The sequence below is a fragment of the Pseudonaja textilis genome, chromosome 2 (genome assembly GCF_049901715.1).
Source record: "Pseudonaja textilis isolate UNSWEBS1 chromosome 2, rPseTex1.2, whole genome shotgun sequence".
Taxonomy (NCBI): domain Eukaryota; kingdom Metazoa; phylum Chordata; class Lepidosauria; order Squamata; family Elapidae; genus Pseudonaja; species Pseudonaja textilis.
Window position 1 is genome coordinate 100,526,880 of NC_141991.1, and position 17,331 is coordinate 100,544,210.

Consider the following 17,331-nt stretch of genomic DNA (forward strand, 5'->3'; position numbering starts at 1 on the left):
TGTCCCCCATATGTTATACTACAATTCGCATCATCCAGAGCCAACGGGACCACGATCAGTATTGTACAATAACACATCTGGACTTCAATATAATGCACATAGTCCAGAAACATATGTGTGTGTGCGCGCGTGCGCATGCGCTGTTTTTCTCTCTCCCTCCCTTCCCTCCCCCCATCCATCCATCCACCATCTCTCTCTCTTGTCATTTCTCTCTCTATATCCATTCATCATATCTCTATCATCTTTTTTTCGCTCCCTCCCTCCCTCCCTTTGTCTGTCTGTCTGTCTGTCTATCTATCTATCTGTCTGTCTGTCTGTCTGTCTATCTATCTATCTATCTATCTATCTATCTATCTATCTATCTATCTATCTATCTATCTACTCTGTGCTCTCTCTCTCCTATCTATCTATCTATCTACCTATCCATTCTCTCTCTCTCTCTCTCTCCCTCCTCCCTCCCTGATTAGTTAAGCCTCCCCCCCCAACTCCCAAAATCTCTGAGCAGATTTCCCATACTAACACTGATACTTCCAGCAATACCACGTTAACCCGACCTCTCTGGATGGCTTTAGTTTTAAAATATACAGGCACCTGAAGCCCAAAAGCTCTCTCGGGAAGGTTTGGGGGGCGGGGGCGGTAGAGGATAAGTGAGTCCTGTTACAAAAGCTAACGAGGCGCGATTAAAAGCCGTTTACACACACACACACACACACACACATACACACACACACACACCGCCATCCGCTCAGTACGCAAGCCTCTGACCTGACACGATCCAGACAACATTAAGCGCACCCTTCTTTCTGTCCCGGCAAAGTCCACGACCGCCATCTCGTTTAACTCGGGTCTAGTATTGATTCTTTCCTTAATAAGCGCCGTTCTTCTGAACTCCCCTTCTTCCCGGCAAACATTACTCCGATCGGAGCCCCGCCGGGAGGAAGTGAGAGGAAGAGGCGCCGTCCAATCTGGAGGATTCTCCCGCGTTTCCCCTTCGGGATCAGAGGATCCGACCATCCCGGTCGCTCGGTCCGGTGGAACTACCGGCTGCTGCATCCCAGCGAAGCCAAACAGGACTTCTCTTCCTTCGCCCTTGGACCGAAACCTGAAGGCGAGGTCCCGAGAAAGGCCGGCGAAGACCCGGACAGAATTGGCTGGCGAGGGAGGTAAGACCGATTGTCCGAGAGGAAAAGGTGTTGTTTGGGGGGAGGGGAGGGGAGGGGGAAAGGTCAAGGCGTCCCTCGGAAGCCCTCGGGGGAGCAGATCCTGACCCTCCGTTCTGAGCATCCAGACGGACCGCTGCGAACCAAGCCCTCCGAGCGCTTCTTAACCCTCCCCCTCCGCCTCTTTGTGGGTCAGTTTTTTCTCGGGCTCACGGCAACTACTCCCGCGGAGCGTCTTGTAAGGGAAACAAGGCGGGCAGGGCTAGTCCAGCGACTGCGGGGAGCAGAAGGCTAGCGGATCCGAGCATAGGCGGGAAGCTTCGTACGTGTAACAGTGGATGGATGGTAATAATTAATCGGTTCACGCTTTGGGGGAAATAGATAAACTCTCCGGGGTTTTATATATAGGGAAGTTTCATTGAAATGTGGGTGTTCTCCCAGCCGTTGGTCGGCCCTATAAGAAACACGTTCACGTTCTTCGCTGAGTCTAACAATGTCTATCCACAGCATTTTCCCTAAGTTCATTATCAACATGCTATCTGTATCTTGCTTCTCACTGGCTATTTCTAACGGTTCCCTCCTAATATTTGAAGATCTGGATAAAACCTCCTGACAGCTGTAGAGATAAAATTGTGTAAGGTTGACTATAGTCTAGGGAAGTTTCTGCTATTAAAACATTGCAACTTGTTAAAAAGGGCTAAAGGTAATCACTGTGGGTTGTGAAGTGACCGATAACACAAACACCCTTCCCATGAACTTCCATGAAATATTGTCAGGCAAAATTACTGACCAGAAGAGAGGGAAATGTGAAGAAAAGCAATGCCATATGATGTTTTAATTTAATTTGGAGCACTTCATTGGAATTTTTTTGTTTCTGGAAATAGTAAGAATAGACTAGCTCTGAACTTCTCTTCTGGATATACAAAACATATTATTCCATTGTTTTGTTATGAAAGACAGGGGTAGAGGGTGGGGGACTCATTAGCACATGGAAAAAATACTCGAAGCAGTTAAGCTCTCTGAGCATCAAAATAGAAAGTTTGTCAATCATATATTATTGCCAACTACCATCTCCGTAAGCATTGGTGGACACTCTGCCCAAATATCCAATGATTAAGATAGCTAGGAATTATGGGAATTATATTTCAGTACATCTGGAGAAGATGTCTATAGAGAGTCTCAGTCTTCCAGGTCATGGTTGTCCCAAAGGTGCTTTTTTTTCAAGAGGCAACTGGACTTTCTGGTTTTTCTTTGAAGAGGTTTTGCTTCTCATCCAAGAAGTTTCTTCGAAGAAAAACCAGAAAGTCCAGTTGCCTCTTGAAACAAAGCACCTTTGGCATCTGGAGAAGATAAAATTTGGGAAATCTAGGGAAATAATAGAGCAACATCAATCAACCATGCTACACCTTGCTTAAAATAGACTAGCAAGGTGGCAGGTGTAAATTCCTACCTGAGGGGAGAGCAATAAAAAATGGAGAGCCAGCTACACTCGATGCAGTTGGCTTAGATTTGTACTAGAGTTCTTGAATGCAAGTATAGGTCAAATATACAGACCAAGAAAGCCTGTTTAGATCTTCACTGCATCGCAGCGTAACAAAATTGCCCGTGTGAACTTGGTAACCTTGTTGCATTTTTTACAGCATTATTTTTCCAAAAATAGAGCAATATAATTGTCTTTTAAAAAGACATGAATCTCATCGTTTGTGGAGAGTGCAGATCTGTCCAATTATTTTCAGTGACAGAATGAACATGTAAATCATGCCATTTCTTCAAAAGCTGGTCTCACTGATTTCAATTAGAACCCAAATAATCAAGAGTGTTTCTTTCTATGGAAGTTTTTTTACAAACCAAATAGGAACCCCCCAAGTAGTGATATATTGAAAGGATCACATCAATATGGTGGGTGGCATCTGTTCTACACTTTTATTCCTGTCTGACAGCTGAAGGTTGCATGATTTTTGTCCCCCCGCCCTACTTATCCTGCTATTTCGATCCAACTGCTGACCCTTGGAGTATCCTGCCCCCCAAGGCTGTAAGTTTTAGAAGGTTAAGTTTTCAGCCTTCCTTTGAAAGATGAAAATATGCAAACCATTTGTTAGATTCTGTTTGTTGAGAGGCCAGGAGCATTCATGGTGTTTGGACAAGACAAATATTGTTTCATTCCCAGATAGACCTTTCTGAAAGTCAGTTTGGTTCATCCAAATGCTGCAACGAAGAAGGAATGGCTACGCAGATGAGGCAGAAAACCAGATGGTTTCAATTGTAAAGGGTGGGGTGAAGGAGAGAAAAGACCTTGCTAGGACATGTCAGCCAGCAAGCAGAAGGAAGGAGCAGCGTAGGCCTCCTGTGGCTGATATATTCCTTTTCCATTGTTCCACTGAAACACAGAGAGAGGCTACATACCACTCCTACCACTTAAGATATCCATTCCTTCCTTTCTTGAAATCCACTGCCACATCTTTAGCTTAAGACGGGAATAAATAGATTGGTTTTGCTTAATCTAGTTTGAGTTTTGATTATTTTTAATGCCTTGTATGCCCAATACACCCACATACATTTATATGCTCATGATATTGAAGGAGAAAAAAAAACCCTAAAATTTTATTTGCAATGGGTAAAATTGAGATTCTTAAAAATGAAACTGAAGGAATTATCATGGTAGTATAAGTACAGGCTATAAAGGCAAACATCATGGTAAAGGTATGCATTTCAAATGACAGCAAATAAATAAAAATAAAGCTGCCAGTCGCTTTGAATGGGAAGACAGCAAAATTGTCAAAACTAGGTATCAGCAACACCAAGATAGATTGCAAAAACTGAACATTGACATTCATGTAAAACATAATGCCTTTACTGTTAACAAAGTTCCTGGGGACCCATACCTGAAAAAGCCTTAGAAAATGAAGTGATCCAAATCCTGTGGGATTTTAAAATGCAAGCCGATATACAGCTTGAATGTCTATCACTAAAGAGCTGTGCCAAAGATTGGATGTTTTAAATTTCTGGGCCTGAATCCTTTCTTGGAACATCCTAAGCACTACACTGAAACTTCCAGGATTCCTAAGCTCTAGATCAGAAGCCAAATCATCAGAAAATACTCACTCTGAAACTTGTGCCATTCATTGAATAGGTAAATAATCAGTGCAATACCGTATTTAGCAGGATGCAGCTTGATTTGCTTCAGTTAGGAGGTGCAGTCACAGCTCCTTTCCTGACCACTTAGCAAATTATTTCTATGATTCCAGCTTTTTACTCCTATTGTATCTCCCCACCCCCACCCCAATTTAGCTTATTCTTTGACAAATTGAAAATACCCATTAGTCCAACAATGGAGTCTCTTGCGGCAAAAGTAATCTACCCACACTTCAGAAATTTGAGAGTCTGGAACTTAGACTGTAATTTAATGAGTAAAGAAAAGTTAGTAAAGTAGATCAGAATGATTATCACGCCTCGATATTCTAAAAGAAGCTCTGCAGTTGAATGGGAGGTTTGTAACCCTTGAGTCCTTTCTCCACTTGCAATTAAGAGCAACCCTCCAATGTTCTGACAGTCCCAGGGTCCTTCCTTGGTCTCTCAACGGCAGCCTCAACTTGCCTCCAGCCCAACGTTTAGCTGGAGACAAGTCTTCAGCTGACATTTCATGTACCCGGATCAAAATTTTCTTTCTTTCTTAAACCAATATTGGTTTAAATCAGTGGTTGATTAAGTGGTATACAATTTATTATGTTTTGCTTCTCATTGTCATGGACAAGAGTTCAGTGACTCATTGCAGATATCTTTGGATCTATGCTGGGGGATACAGACATGCCCCCCACACCTTACTATCAGGATCTGCCCCTCCTATCCATCCCATTAAAAAAACCAACCAGATTCGTTTCAGTACTTTCAATCATACAAAGAACAGGAATACAGATTTTTTTGTTTTGCAATTCTCAACCAGCTACAGCAGAGCTGAGCATCTTTATATCACTATATATCTGAGCGCTTCTAAATTGGCTACATAATAATATGAGCTCCATTTCTCATCTCTACTATACAACATCCTGAAAATAATGAGGTGTTGAAAAAGCCTTTTACTGATTCAGCTACTTTTCCCTGAAAAGGTCAATAGATGTGGTTGCTTAAAAGATGTTAACCTTCAGTTTTCCTACAATACAAGATGAGTTTATCTTCTTTAGTGCCATTTCAGTACATGAGTAGCTCTACCTGCCCCTACTGGAAGCTTATCTTTAGGCAGATACATGTTTATGACTGGGATCCGTCTCCCCCCCCCCTCATTTCACAAACTAGTAACTAGTACCCATGATAGCTCAACAACTCGCAGGAGGAGCAAGTGAAAGGAGAGACAAACGTCTGATTCACCCCATTTGTGTTGCAGTGACCCATGGGAAAATGCTTTTCCTTTGCCTATTGGGGAATCAATCCAGTTAGCATGTTTATCATAAATGGTGCATTTGCTAATCGGAGCTGCGAGGGGTGCAACAAGACAGGAGAGGAATTGAGATGGGGATAAACAATGTTAGGGTGCCATTATTTTTGTTATTGTTTCTTGGTTTTAAATATTTAGCCCACCTTTTTTTCATATACCACTCAAGCTAGCAAACTTACCAATATTCCTTCCTCTTATTTTCCCCACAATAACAACCACCTGAGGTAGGTTGGGCTGAGACAGGGTTTTCTGGTCCAAAGCCAACCTGCTGGCTTTCATGCCTAAATTGGGACTAAGATCTCGGAGTCTCCTGGTTTCTAGACCAAGACCTTAACCACGGATCTCAAACTGACTCTTGGTTTTGTGCTGATGTGGGGAAGGGAAGATGGCTCTTTAACTTTGTCCCACGAAAGTAGCTTTTGTGGATTCCTGGCAGGCTTTTAATAAGTCTATAATCTCTCTCTTACAACTTCATATGAGCCTTGAAGGAAAGGGTGGAATCTCCTCCAGCATTTGAGGTAGGGGAAGAGACTCCCTGGTGTGAGAAGGAACTCATAATGAAGTTGGGCAAAAGATTGAGAGTGGGGCTGATTCCCATTCTGCAAAGTTTTCGTAGAACGAAGTCCTGTCATCCCCGAGAAGTTCTTTCAAGGGTCCCTTAACTGAGAAATGAGGTCTGAGGGTAGTGGCAGAATTAATATATTACTCTTTGACATATAACACTCTTTTGATAAACAAATGTCATCCTTTCTCATTATTTACTATCGTTCTAATACTCCCCGATCACCCAAGAACACTTAAGTGATGAAGTAGTAGTAGTAGTAGTCATGGTTTCTTTAAGGGAATGAAATCACATTGGGAAACTCATCCCTCCAGTTAAGGAGTTTATCATTAAAAGGGAAGGCAGGGTAAAAAGAGAAATCTCATCCCAAAGGCGCTTTTTCAAAAGGCAACTTGACTTTGTGTTTGGAAAAACCAAGCCCAGCTGCCTTTTGGGGGAGGGGAGAAGCATCTTTGGGACAACTATGACCTGGATGACTGAAAATCTCCACAGACAAGGGGAAATCTCATTTTTCCTTAAAAAAACAAACGCCGGAGGAGTCTTGATTGCAGGGGAGGGGGAGATGGGGGCATTCCAACGACCAGGCTGGAGCAGAATAGAGTAGGCTGGGGAGGCTAGGAACCAGCCACGGAGTTCCCGTTGTCACAGAATTAAAAAGTCTCTTTTTGATTTCTTTCCTTTGGTTGGGGTGGAGCCCGTGACCAACCTCTCAGGACTTAAACCTCTCAGGACTTAAACCTCTCAGATGCGCGGTTCAACTAAGAAATCTCCCAGATTTCCCGGTCTCAGGCGTACGCGGACGCCTCTATTTTAAGCTGAGGAAAAGGCGAGAGGGGAGTATCATTTGGAAGCTTCAACTAAAGAAATCTGGAAAATGCCCTTGAGGAGAGGGCGGGAAGCTTGCTGAGCGCAGGTTTTAAAGACCCGGCAAACATTTTAAAACGCGCCGTCCGTAAGAGGAAGGAGGCGGGGTGGGGGTGGGGTGGGGAGGCGTGATTGAGCTCCCTCAGGCATTACCGTAATTCCTTAGCAGACATTCAGCCCTAAAGATATTACAGGTATAAATTAAATACTGCTGGAACTGGTTGCAAAGATACCATCGTCTCCCAAATTAAGTAATAGTTTGTCTGTGGTCTGAATGAAGGAAAGCCGTAGGACAGAGGAATTATTCTGGCGGTAGAATCTGCCCTTACGCGTCCACGGTTGCCCAAGTGGTTGAAATAGTCTATTTAAAATGCTACCGCGGGCACAGTTGGGATGGAATTTGCAAATACCCGGAGAAAGATGATACGTAAGTGTAATTCTGGTTCGGTGTGAACTTTATAGATAAACAGAAATGTCAATCCCTTTTAAAAGTAAAAACCATTTTTGCATTGTAGATAAACAAATTATCAGTATTATTAGTGGTGTCAGCTTTGAGTTGGCTGCCATCATTTTTAATCGAGTTAAAGGCAACATTCAGCTTCAACCTCTAGAGCTGTGCATTTTTTTAAAAAAACAATCCTAGATTCTAAAAATAATTATTTGGGAAGAAACTAAGCATGTGCTGGAATTTGGAATACAATAGGAAAGGAAAGGAAAGTGTAAGTAAAAACCATGCAGTATTTTATGCAGTCATCTTACGCTGGGTGAGGATGAAACAGATTTCTAGAGAAAGGCTGATGGGGTGATTTGATCCCTACAGCAAGAAAGAAAGTGAAGTTGTTTGAACAAAACAGTTTATTTCTTCTAAAGAAAATACTTCTTATTTTTGTTGGCAAGTTATACAATCAAGAAAGACATGTTTAATCAACACAAATAGCTATTCAAAGAATTAGGAACAAAAAAATTTAAAGCAGGATATGTCAATACATACTTTAGCTTCTAGACTAATTCTATCCACATGTATGTATAAATAAATCTCTAAATCAGTGCACCTTCGTCTAAGAAGAAACTGCAATTTAGGATTGTGCTGCATGTTTTCCATTCCATTTTATTTTTCTCTGGATCTTCCTCAAATGCTTTGTTTCTGCAATTCATGAATTAATTCATAGCTGGTGCTGGGGAACATCTCAAGCTGAAGGGGAAAAATGTGGGATACAACTGGGAACCTATTTAAGGATTATTTTTTTTTGCTTTAAAGATAATGTGGAGTGTCCAAATTCAGAGATTTGAATGTCATCGGCAAAATAGTAGACCTGAGCTTATTAGATGTTCTAGCTTTAAGAAACTTCACACAATTCAGATTTCTCCACTATATCACCTGATCATTCAATTTGTTTTACAGGAGCATTTCCATTTGTCAGAAAAACCCACAGCTCCAAATCAGCTAGAGATTTTATCTTTACACCTGGTGTTTTCTGAGAAAGAGTAGTTGCAACTACCAGTTATCCTCTGGTAGTCAATTCCAACAACTGCAGAGAACTGTCATACTTCGTTTATTGTATACAGCTGCATCCTTTTGAGATTTTCACAAGAAAAAATTACTGGACATACTTCCTGAGCAGTTCTAGCTTACTGCTGATGTCATTCCACCCCCCTTTTCATTATTTATGTGCATATAGTATTGTGTTGGTTGAAGAGGTTCTAAATTTCCAAAGCTGGAACTGGTAATTTTTTAAAAAGCCTTAATGAATTCTATTATCCATTTCTTCCTTCTAGGAATTTATTTTTTTATATTTGTTACCAGACTTGTTAGAATCTATCAGTTTTATCTATCTATCTATCTATCTGTCTGTCTGTCTGTCTGTCTGTCTGCCTGCCTGCCTGCCTGCCTGCCTGCCTGCCTGCCTGCCTATCTATCTATCTATCTATCTATCTATCTATCTATCTATCTATCTATCTATCTATCTATCTATCTATCTATCTACCTACCTACCTACCTACCTACCTACCTACCTACCTACCTACCTATCGTTAGTACAGTGGAATCCTAATCTCTTGTACTTAAGTTTGCCTTAAATGTAAGACTTCCTCAACTCTCAGATGTTACTACTGAACTCAAACATAGTGTAAATCTTTGATTTGGTTAACAGTGACACCTACACTAAAACCAAAACTTATTCTTTTTCAGGACCATGTGTGAATCCGGTCATAGTTCTATATCTTTTGTTACCCATTGATTAAGCAGAGTAATTTCCTACCGTAGAACACTATTGACCAGATAATGAGAGGACACTGCAGAAGTGTTGGCTTTGGGAGGAATGCACTTAAGATAGAGGTGCCCACTCTATATTAAAAGGCAACCTCAAACTCTATGTCCACAGAAGAGGGTGTTTCCCGCCCATATTCCAAGTTTGGTTCATTGAGTTGGTTAGATCTATTCACTTCTATCCAATGGCTGGTTGTTGTTGTTTTTAAATTTAGGTCTGAAAAAAGGACTTGAATGCAAGTGGGAAGTGCATTACTAAAAGCCTGAATGTTACTTCCTGAGCCTGAGTCAAACTTTGTGAAGTATTTGAACTGGTTTGCAAACTTGTGGAAGCAATTGTTCCATAAGCCTCAAGGGAATAGCATTCACTTGGTGTTCTACACATTATCATTCTACTGTAAAGGGGACTTCCAGCAGGTGTCAGGAATTAAGATGTACATTTCATAGCCTCTCCCATCTATGGTCAACCTAACATTCATTGTAAAAAAAGTGGCATTATTAAAAAGTACCTCTATGCATTTAAAAAAAGTTTCACCTGATGTCACTTCATGTAGAATGAAGCTCATCTTTAGGCATATTTTCTTCTTGACCAAAGGTTATGGATCCTGAATTCAATAGCTATGGGGAACAATTTCCAAACCTACTTTTCTCCCAGAAAATTAAAGCTCAAGTATTTTTACCTTTTATATCCAGTGTATCCAGTATCACAAATATGCCCTATATAAGTCTCTTTTTCTCTCCCTCCCTCTCCCCTCCCCCCTTCTCTGTGGTAGAGTTTTACTTTTATATAAAAATTAGAAGAAATTATTATGCAAATGCAACTCTCCTAAATATATATCTAGGATTTGTAGCACACTAACCTACAATTGAATGAAATGGTACCACAGAAGCAGCAGCAGGCATAAAGTGTGTGTCAGAATCAGCAAGACTGAACATTGTGAGTCAAACTCTGTTGTTTTTGAATGTGCATGTACAAAAGGTGTGGGGTTTGCAGGACTCCATCTGCCATCTTGCCAACATGCAGTTCGCCTCATGGACACTGCTGGCCAGAAGATATTTCAGTAGCATTTTTGGAATAATGTTATCAGATTTCCATCAGGAAGCATTGCTTGATGACTTTTCTGCTCAGAAAGACATTAAAAATTATTTGGCTCCTCCCTGGACCATCTCTCTCTCCCTCTCCTCCCACTCTCTCACCTTTCCCCCTCCCTCCCCCCTCTCTTCTTTCCCTCTCCCTCCAAAGAACATATACCCCTTGGTTTTAAAATTCAGTTGTAGGAGTTGGGTGTCAGGCTAACAAAAAAAGCAAGGACCCTAGAAACTCTGAAGTCAGCCATGGCACACAGGCACACACCCATGGCACACAAGGCAAAAAGAGCCATATTGCATTGTTTCCATAGAATTAATGCACATCAGCTAAATTATTACAACGGGAGTCCCATTGTCAACCGGTGCCAGCAATTTTCGAGGCTTGGAAAGCTGGTTTAAATATTGAAAGAGGAAAGAAAGATCTCTAGCTGGAGGAAAAGTTCTCTGGTTTCTACTAGCTTGCACAGATAATGCAGGCAACCTTGAATCCCAGGTTCAGAGTCTGTGTTGAGTAGCAAACCTTTAATATATTTGGCGATAAAGTCGCAGGCTGCTAACTGCATGTTCTGTTTCCCCGAGCCTTTCATTAAATATTTCGTGCTGGGATGGAAATTTGGCAGCGCGGTCTGATTTGAGACAAAAGGTTGAAACTTTAGGTATGTGTGTGTGAATGCCGATCAGGGAGAGAAGTGAATCTTTTGTGCATGTGAGAGAATGAACAGCGAGGGAGCGGGTGGATTTTTTTTTTTATCCGTCTGCTGGCCTCGTGAGGGTCGAGGATCTTCCTCCAATTCCAGATGTTCCTGCAGAAGCAAAGACTCTAGATCGGCAGCATCCAGCTTCGACTGAACTGCCGCTCCTCCACCGCCTATTTTAGCCTCTTGTCAGCCAATTTCTCCACTTGAGCTGCAAAACACAACAGAATAACAGAAGTTGGACCTTGAGGTCTTCAAATCCAACCTCACTGCTCAAACTGGAGACTCTGGCCTATCCCATTCCAGACAAATATTGTCCAGTCTCCTTTTGAAGCTCCAGAATGTTTCAGCCCTGGGTCAGAAAGAAAGGCCGGCTTGAGTAGGGTGCGGGGATGGAGATACTTTGCCATAAAGCAAAGGCGTGGCTTTTCTTCTTTGCTAGGATGAGGGACATAGGCCACACTTTTTCTCACCTGGCTTTTGTGAGGGGATCTTCTCTATCTCGTCCATTTGAGATTGGTATTGATGAGGAAATCTCCAGGCCAAGCCTGATCCTGCCCCGTTGGGCCACTCCGGCTCCGCCTCCCCCCCTCCCCACAGCTCCTCCCCCTCCCTTTCGCAAGTGCACGAGTGCCGGGGCCGCCCCTTCTCGCTCCCTCCCCCCCCACACCGCTCCCCGCCCCGTCCGTCGCGAGAGCTGCCATCCCGCCAGTGGATGTCGTTTTCTCTTCCCCCGCGCGAGCCCACGGGGTGTCACTCCTCCGGGATGACCTCAACTTCGGCCCGAGTTTGCCGCCTCACACGCTCCCGACATCCGCGGAGCCTGGCCGCTCGCTGGGACCGCACGATGGGCACCGATCGAGACCCCTGAGAGTCTCCAGCTCGCCTGGAGCTGCGGCTGTCCGCGCCACCGCCGAGGAAGCGAGCGACCAGCTGCAGCCAAGGTACCTCGGGAAGGAGCCCGAGAGGCAGGCCGGAGGGAGGGAGGGAGCTGTCCCGCAGGCAGCAGCCGGGGAAAGAGAGCGGGGCGGGCGACTCCTTTGCTCTCGGGGGCAGCTAAGGGCGGGCTCCGGGGTGTGAAGGCCAGCTGATCGCTACCTGAAGAAAGGGAGTGTCTGGCTGCCCAACCGAGGCAAGACCGACGCTTCCGGGCAAAAGACGGACGAGAACTTCTCGCCGCCTCCCAACTTGGCCGCCGCATCTCTCGCCACGCGGGCTCTTTCTCCGGCTGAGGCCGAAGAAGCAACAAGAGGACCACCAAACGGTCCCGTTGGGAACGGCTCCCCGAGGACAGTCCCGCAAATGTCTCCAGGTTGGGCGCGCAGGGAGTTCTTTCGAAGCGTTCCAGGGTTCTCCTGCTCGGGTCTGCCCTTGCCCCACGTTCATTGGGGAAACCAAACCCATTCCCAAAAGGGCTTTGGACCGGTGCTTGTTTGACTAGTAGGGTTCAGGAGTCTGGGCTGAACGGATTGTGCGGGGCAGGGGGCGGCGGCTGAGATTTAACTTCCCCGCCCCCGTCCTTGCCTTTCTTCCGTCGGTGATAGATCTGGGTGGCAGGTACGGTAATCGCCGCTTCACCAGCCCGACCTTTGCATTCTTTGACTGCTTGCACCACCTCGGGACCAATTCCCAGCAGAAGGCTTTATGCTTGCTCAGGCTGCGACTTTAAGGCCATTTCTTTGCGAAGGGGAGCACCAAGAAACCCTTCTGGAGAAAGAGAAACGGCTTTCTCTCGTGCAGTGCAATATTCCAAGCGCTGCGTTGGGAAAATGTTCCGATTACTCACGATGAGGGAGTTTCCTCCAGCGCGCTGAGCCTTTAGATGTTAACCGCTATTGGTCTGACATGTTTTACCCACTACTTGGTTTACAAGTAGTGTTAAGTCCTGGGCTACCCAAATCACATATTGACTTTAGCGAGGTAAGCGAACCCACGAGGCTCGCTGATACTTGGTTAATGGAACTTTGCTTCACCAACTGCCTGGGTAGTTGCGACACACCGAAGCTCTGCGTTGTCCTACCCTCGCCCCTCCGCCAGGCTTAAATGTGACATTTGTGGTTGGGTGTATAGGCAAAGAGAACTCCCAACCGCGCAGGTTCCTCCATTGCTGTGATCTTGGGGATCAGTCGGTCCTCACCGAAACAGGGGACTCGATTTCAAAAGCAAGCTTTTCGGGGCAACGTTGTCGGAAAGTGAAGGTAAAAGGAAAAGAGACCCCACGACCCTCTCATAAGCATTAGTTGGGTCTAAGCCCAAGGCTGCCGGACAAGCTAAGAGCCAAGGCCCTTGAAGTCCTCCAGATGGTATTTTCGAGCCAGTAGAAGCGAAAGCCTGTCTGTGGGCGCCATTCGATCTTTATCTCCCTGACAGGGATTTATTTCATAACTACAATTTTGCCCGTGGAAATCTAAACCGATTGCGCGAAGGAAAAGCTTGAGGGAATGGTTGCGCTTTACCTGGCGCCCTGGGGAGTTTTCCGCGCAGGGCGAGGGCGTTCATATCCCGCCCCCCCGAAAGTCAGAAGGATGGGGAGTAGGACAGGATTGTCCTACTTTTCTCATTCTCCTGAGAGAGCAGCTGTCTACAAAAAGGAGGTCCAAGTTGACCCGTGGACAATAGATCTTCAGTGGGCAAAAATTGCTGCTGGGTCTCCTTTGGAATCCTTCAAAGGTCCCCTCCGCTTTAATTTATGTGTGTGTTTATGACCCTCTGGTAGCAATAGCGACTCTGAAATGTGAGGAGATTCCAAGTCGTTGCCCTGAACTCCTGGGCTAGGTTCCCCCGTGCCCTGAACCCCAATACAGATTGGGTCTAGTTTGTGTGAACCCATCCAAGCCTGGCTTCGCAAATGGCACAACTAGGGTTGGAATCCCTCTGGGATGCGAGGCAGGCTGTGACGCTGACTTGGCACAGGGGAGAACGGGGGGTGGGTGGGCCGACTTAGCAGAGAGAAAGCCCCTTGTGACTGGGCCCTACTACCGTCCCAAAGCGGCCTTTTCAACTGAGGCGGACTGTGGCATCTGTCACTCAAGCTGCTCCCCGACTCGCTGGGCCACTCGAGCTCTGAGGCTCCTTTTCCGCTCGCGCTCAGGGTTACACCCTCTTCTTCCCCCCGGACGAGCCCCAGCAGTCCTCCCCTTAGGGCTCAGCGGGCGCTGGGACAGCCGGGGAGGTCTGCGCCCGCAAACCCGCGGTTCTCCTCGCCGGTCCGAGTCCAGGCGGCAAGGCCGGGAGTGGGTGGGTGAGTGCAGCGCTCCGGGAGCTGACCCGCGCTCTCTCCTTTCTCTCCACAGGCTCCCTTCCCTCAGCGCCCACCAGGCAGGCAGTCAGGCAGGCAGGATGTCCCCGGCAGGCTGGGAGGCCCTGGTGGCCCTGGCGGCGGTGGCTTGCCTGGCCGAGGGGGTGCGCGGCGGCTACGGCTTGAATATGTTCGCCGTGCAGACGGCCCCGCAGCCGGATCCCTGCTACGACGAAAACGGGCAGCCGCGGCGCTGCATCCCGGACTTCGTCAACGCCGCCTTCGGCAAGGAGGTCAAAGTGTCGAGCACCTGCGGCCGCCCCCAGTCGCGCTACTGCGTGCTGGCCGAGAAGGGCGAGGAGCGGAGCCGCAGCTGCCACCTGTGCGACGCCGCCGACCCCAAGCGAGCCCACCCGGCCTCCTACCTGACCGACCTCAACAACCCGCACAACCTGACCTGCTGGCAGTCCGAGAGCTTCGTGCAGCACCCGCTCAACGTGACGCTGGTGCTGGCGCTGGGCAAGAAGTTCGAGGTGACCTACGTCAGCCTGCAGTTCTGCTCGCCACGGCCGGAGTCCATGGCCATCGCCAAGTCCATGGACGGCGGCAAGAGCTGGGTGCCCTTCCAGTTTTACTCCACGCAGTGCCGCAAGATGTACAACAAGCCCAGCCGCGCCGCCATCACCAAGCAGAACGAGCAGGAGGCCATCTGCACCGACTCGCACACCGACATGCGGCCCCTCAGCGGCGGGCTCATCGCCTTCAGCACCCTCGACGGCAGGCCCTCGGCGCACGACTTCGACAACTCGCCCGTCCTGCAGGACTGGGTCACGGCCACCGACATCAAGGTGGTCTTCAGCCGCCTCCACACCTTCGGCGACGAGAACGAGGACGACTCCGAGCTGGCCCGCGACTCCTACTACTACGCCGTCTCCGACCTCCAGGTGGGCGGCCGCTGCAAGTGCAACGGGCACGCCTCCCGCTGCGTCCGGGACCGCGACGACCACCTGGTCTGCGACTGCAAGCACAACACCGCCGGGCCCGAGTGCGACCGCTGCAAGCCTTTCCACTACGACAGACCTTGGCAGAGGGCCACCGCTCGCGAAGCCAACGAGTGCGTCGGTGAGTTTGACGCGGCCCGGCCGCCCCTTTCGCTGCCCTTGCGGGTCCCGGACCTCGCGCCCCACAACCCGCCTTTGCTGGCGGACCGGATCTTCTCCGCGAGGGAAGTGGGGCGGGCGAGGGCGGTCTCGGGTCTCGCCCGATCGCCTAGCTCTGTTGACTGAACACCCCGGCTGCAGGTTTCAGGGAAGGCGGCCGGTTGGCAGCCTTGGGTGAGGACTTGGCCAAAAGGTCAGGGGAAGGTTTGTCCTGCAGGGCTGCGGTCCCCGTCTCAGCGAGGTTTCTTTTGATTTAGGGTGTGTGTGTGTGTGTGTGTGTGTGTGTTTGTGTGTGTTTGCAGGCACTTGCCATTTCTTTCTTTTGTTTAGAATTATGTCTTAAGTTTAGGATCATAATCCTTGTTCAAGATTTGGGCTTCAGCCCTAGTCTATTTTAGTACCGATCTGAACGGGAGCCTTCAAAGCAAGTCTTGCCCAGGGCCAGGGCCGTCTTAACAGCTTTATGGGTCCCCGGACAAAACAGTGCCCTACGACAACTACTCACAGGAATAAAAATGTAAATGGTAGATAAAATTAAATATACATTTGCATGTTAGTATTAATTTAAAAATGCAGTAAAATGCAATAAATATGTTACTCGTATACAAGGTGCATTGAAGGGTTTACATACACAGGTTAGTATGGGGCCCCTCTGCTCGTGGGCCCCACGGGCAAGTGTCCACACCAGGGTTATGCCTTAAGACAGCCCTGCCCAGGGCTAAGCTTGATACAGTCCAGCGTGGGCCTTCTGTGCTTTAATAGGGCTGCCGTGTCACTAGAAAGTGGAACGCGCTTGGCACGTGCCCAGAGGGACTCCCCAGCCCTCGGGGCAGAACCCTGCCTGCCATAAAGGGGGCCCGATTTGAAGGCGTTCGCCTTTTCGCTGCCCCGGAGTTTCTCCATAGATTTTTGGGAAAGCTGGCCGTTGAGTCCTCCAAACGTAAGCCAAGTGGGCAAAACGTCCCCAAGAGCTAGGCCGGGTTAGAGGGCACAAACCGATTAAAATTAGTAAGAGAGCAGGTGGGTGTAATTTAACAGGAGGAAGGCGAGGAGTGAGATATTTATAAACATATCACCCCCTCCTAAAAAAAGGTGAATAGTGTTTTCCCGCTTCTCTGGATCCTGAGCGATCCGGCAAAGTAGGCAGAGTTTACTTCGAATTGGGTTTGAATTGGAAGGCACAACGGAGCAGAAACCGCTCGCCTGCAAGAGCGGTCCAAAGCCTCAAATCTTTCTTTCTTTCTTTCTTTCTTTCTTTCTTTCTTTCTTTCTTTCTTTCTTTCTTTCTTTCCTTCTTTCCTTCCGTCCTTCCTTCCTTCCTTCCTTCCTTCTCTTTTGGATGCGGAGGGGAGGAGATTATGCGCCCGGAAGCTAATCCCGCTCGGTACTGTATTATTTAGGGGAGGGGTTTTGTTCTTGACGGACCTGGAATGCGTCGCACTCTGCCCGCAGATGCTGCTTGCGATGCTGATGATTTGAGTCGGGGAAATGGGGAAAACCCACTATTGATCTTGAGGGTCCTTGGTCTTTGCTAAGGGAAAGGCACGCAACTGGCCATGACAAGAGAGAAGGGAAGATCTGAGGAGTTTTCAAGGAGATTCCAGAACTGGTCAGGATCAAAGCAAATAGGAATTGTACGATCGATCGGTGTTACCTTGTTGGGGAATGAAACATGTGCAAGCAGACAATTAAACTCAGAGAACTCGCTAATCATCCCATTTACCAGCAAATATGTAGTGCGAATGGTGAATATTTAAACTTGTGCTGTACTTTACCTTAAAAATCTACAAAAGTGCTAGAAAGAGGAAATAATTTATTTTAAATAATTTATTTTTAAAACATTGTGGTAGTTTACTTCTTCACCATCT

At 46.9% G+C, this 17,331-nt stretch overlaps 1 protein-coding gene across 2 annotated transcripts in view; it reads left to right on the forward strand.

The window, feature by feature from the left end:
* Positions 1-11,760: 11,760 nt before the first annotated feature.
* Positions 11,761-17,331, forward strand: part of NTN1 (netrin 1) — a 136,882-nt gene continuing 131,311 nt past the window's right edge. For both annotated transcript variants that reach the window (XM_026696188.2, XM_087924725.1), the window contains exons 1-2: positions 11,761-12,009; positions 14,359-15,425. In XM_026696188.2, the coding sequence (XP_026551973.1) occupies positions 14,405-15,425 (1,021 nt within the window). In that variant the 5' untranslated portion in view covers positions 11,761-12,009; positions 14,359-14,404. The remainder of the gene's footprint in view (positions 12,010-14,358; positions 15,426-17,331) is intronic.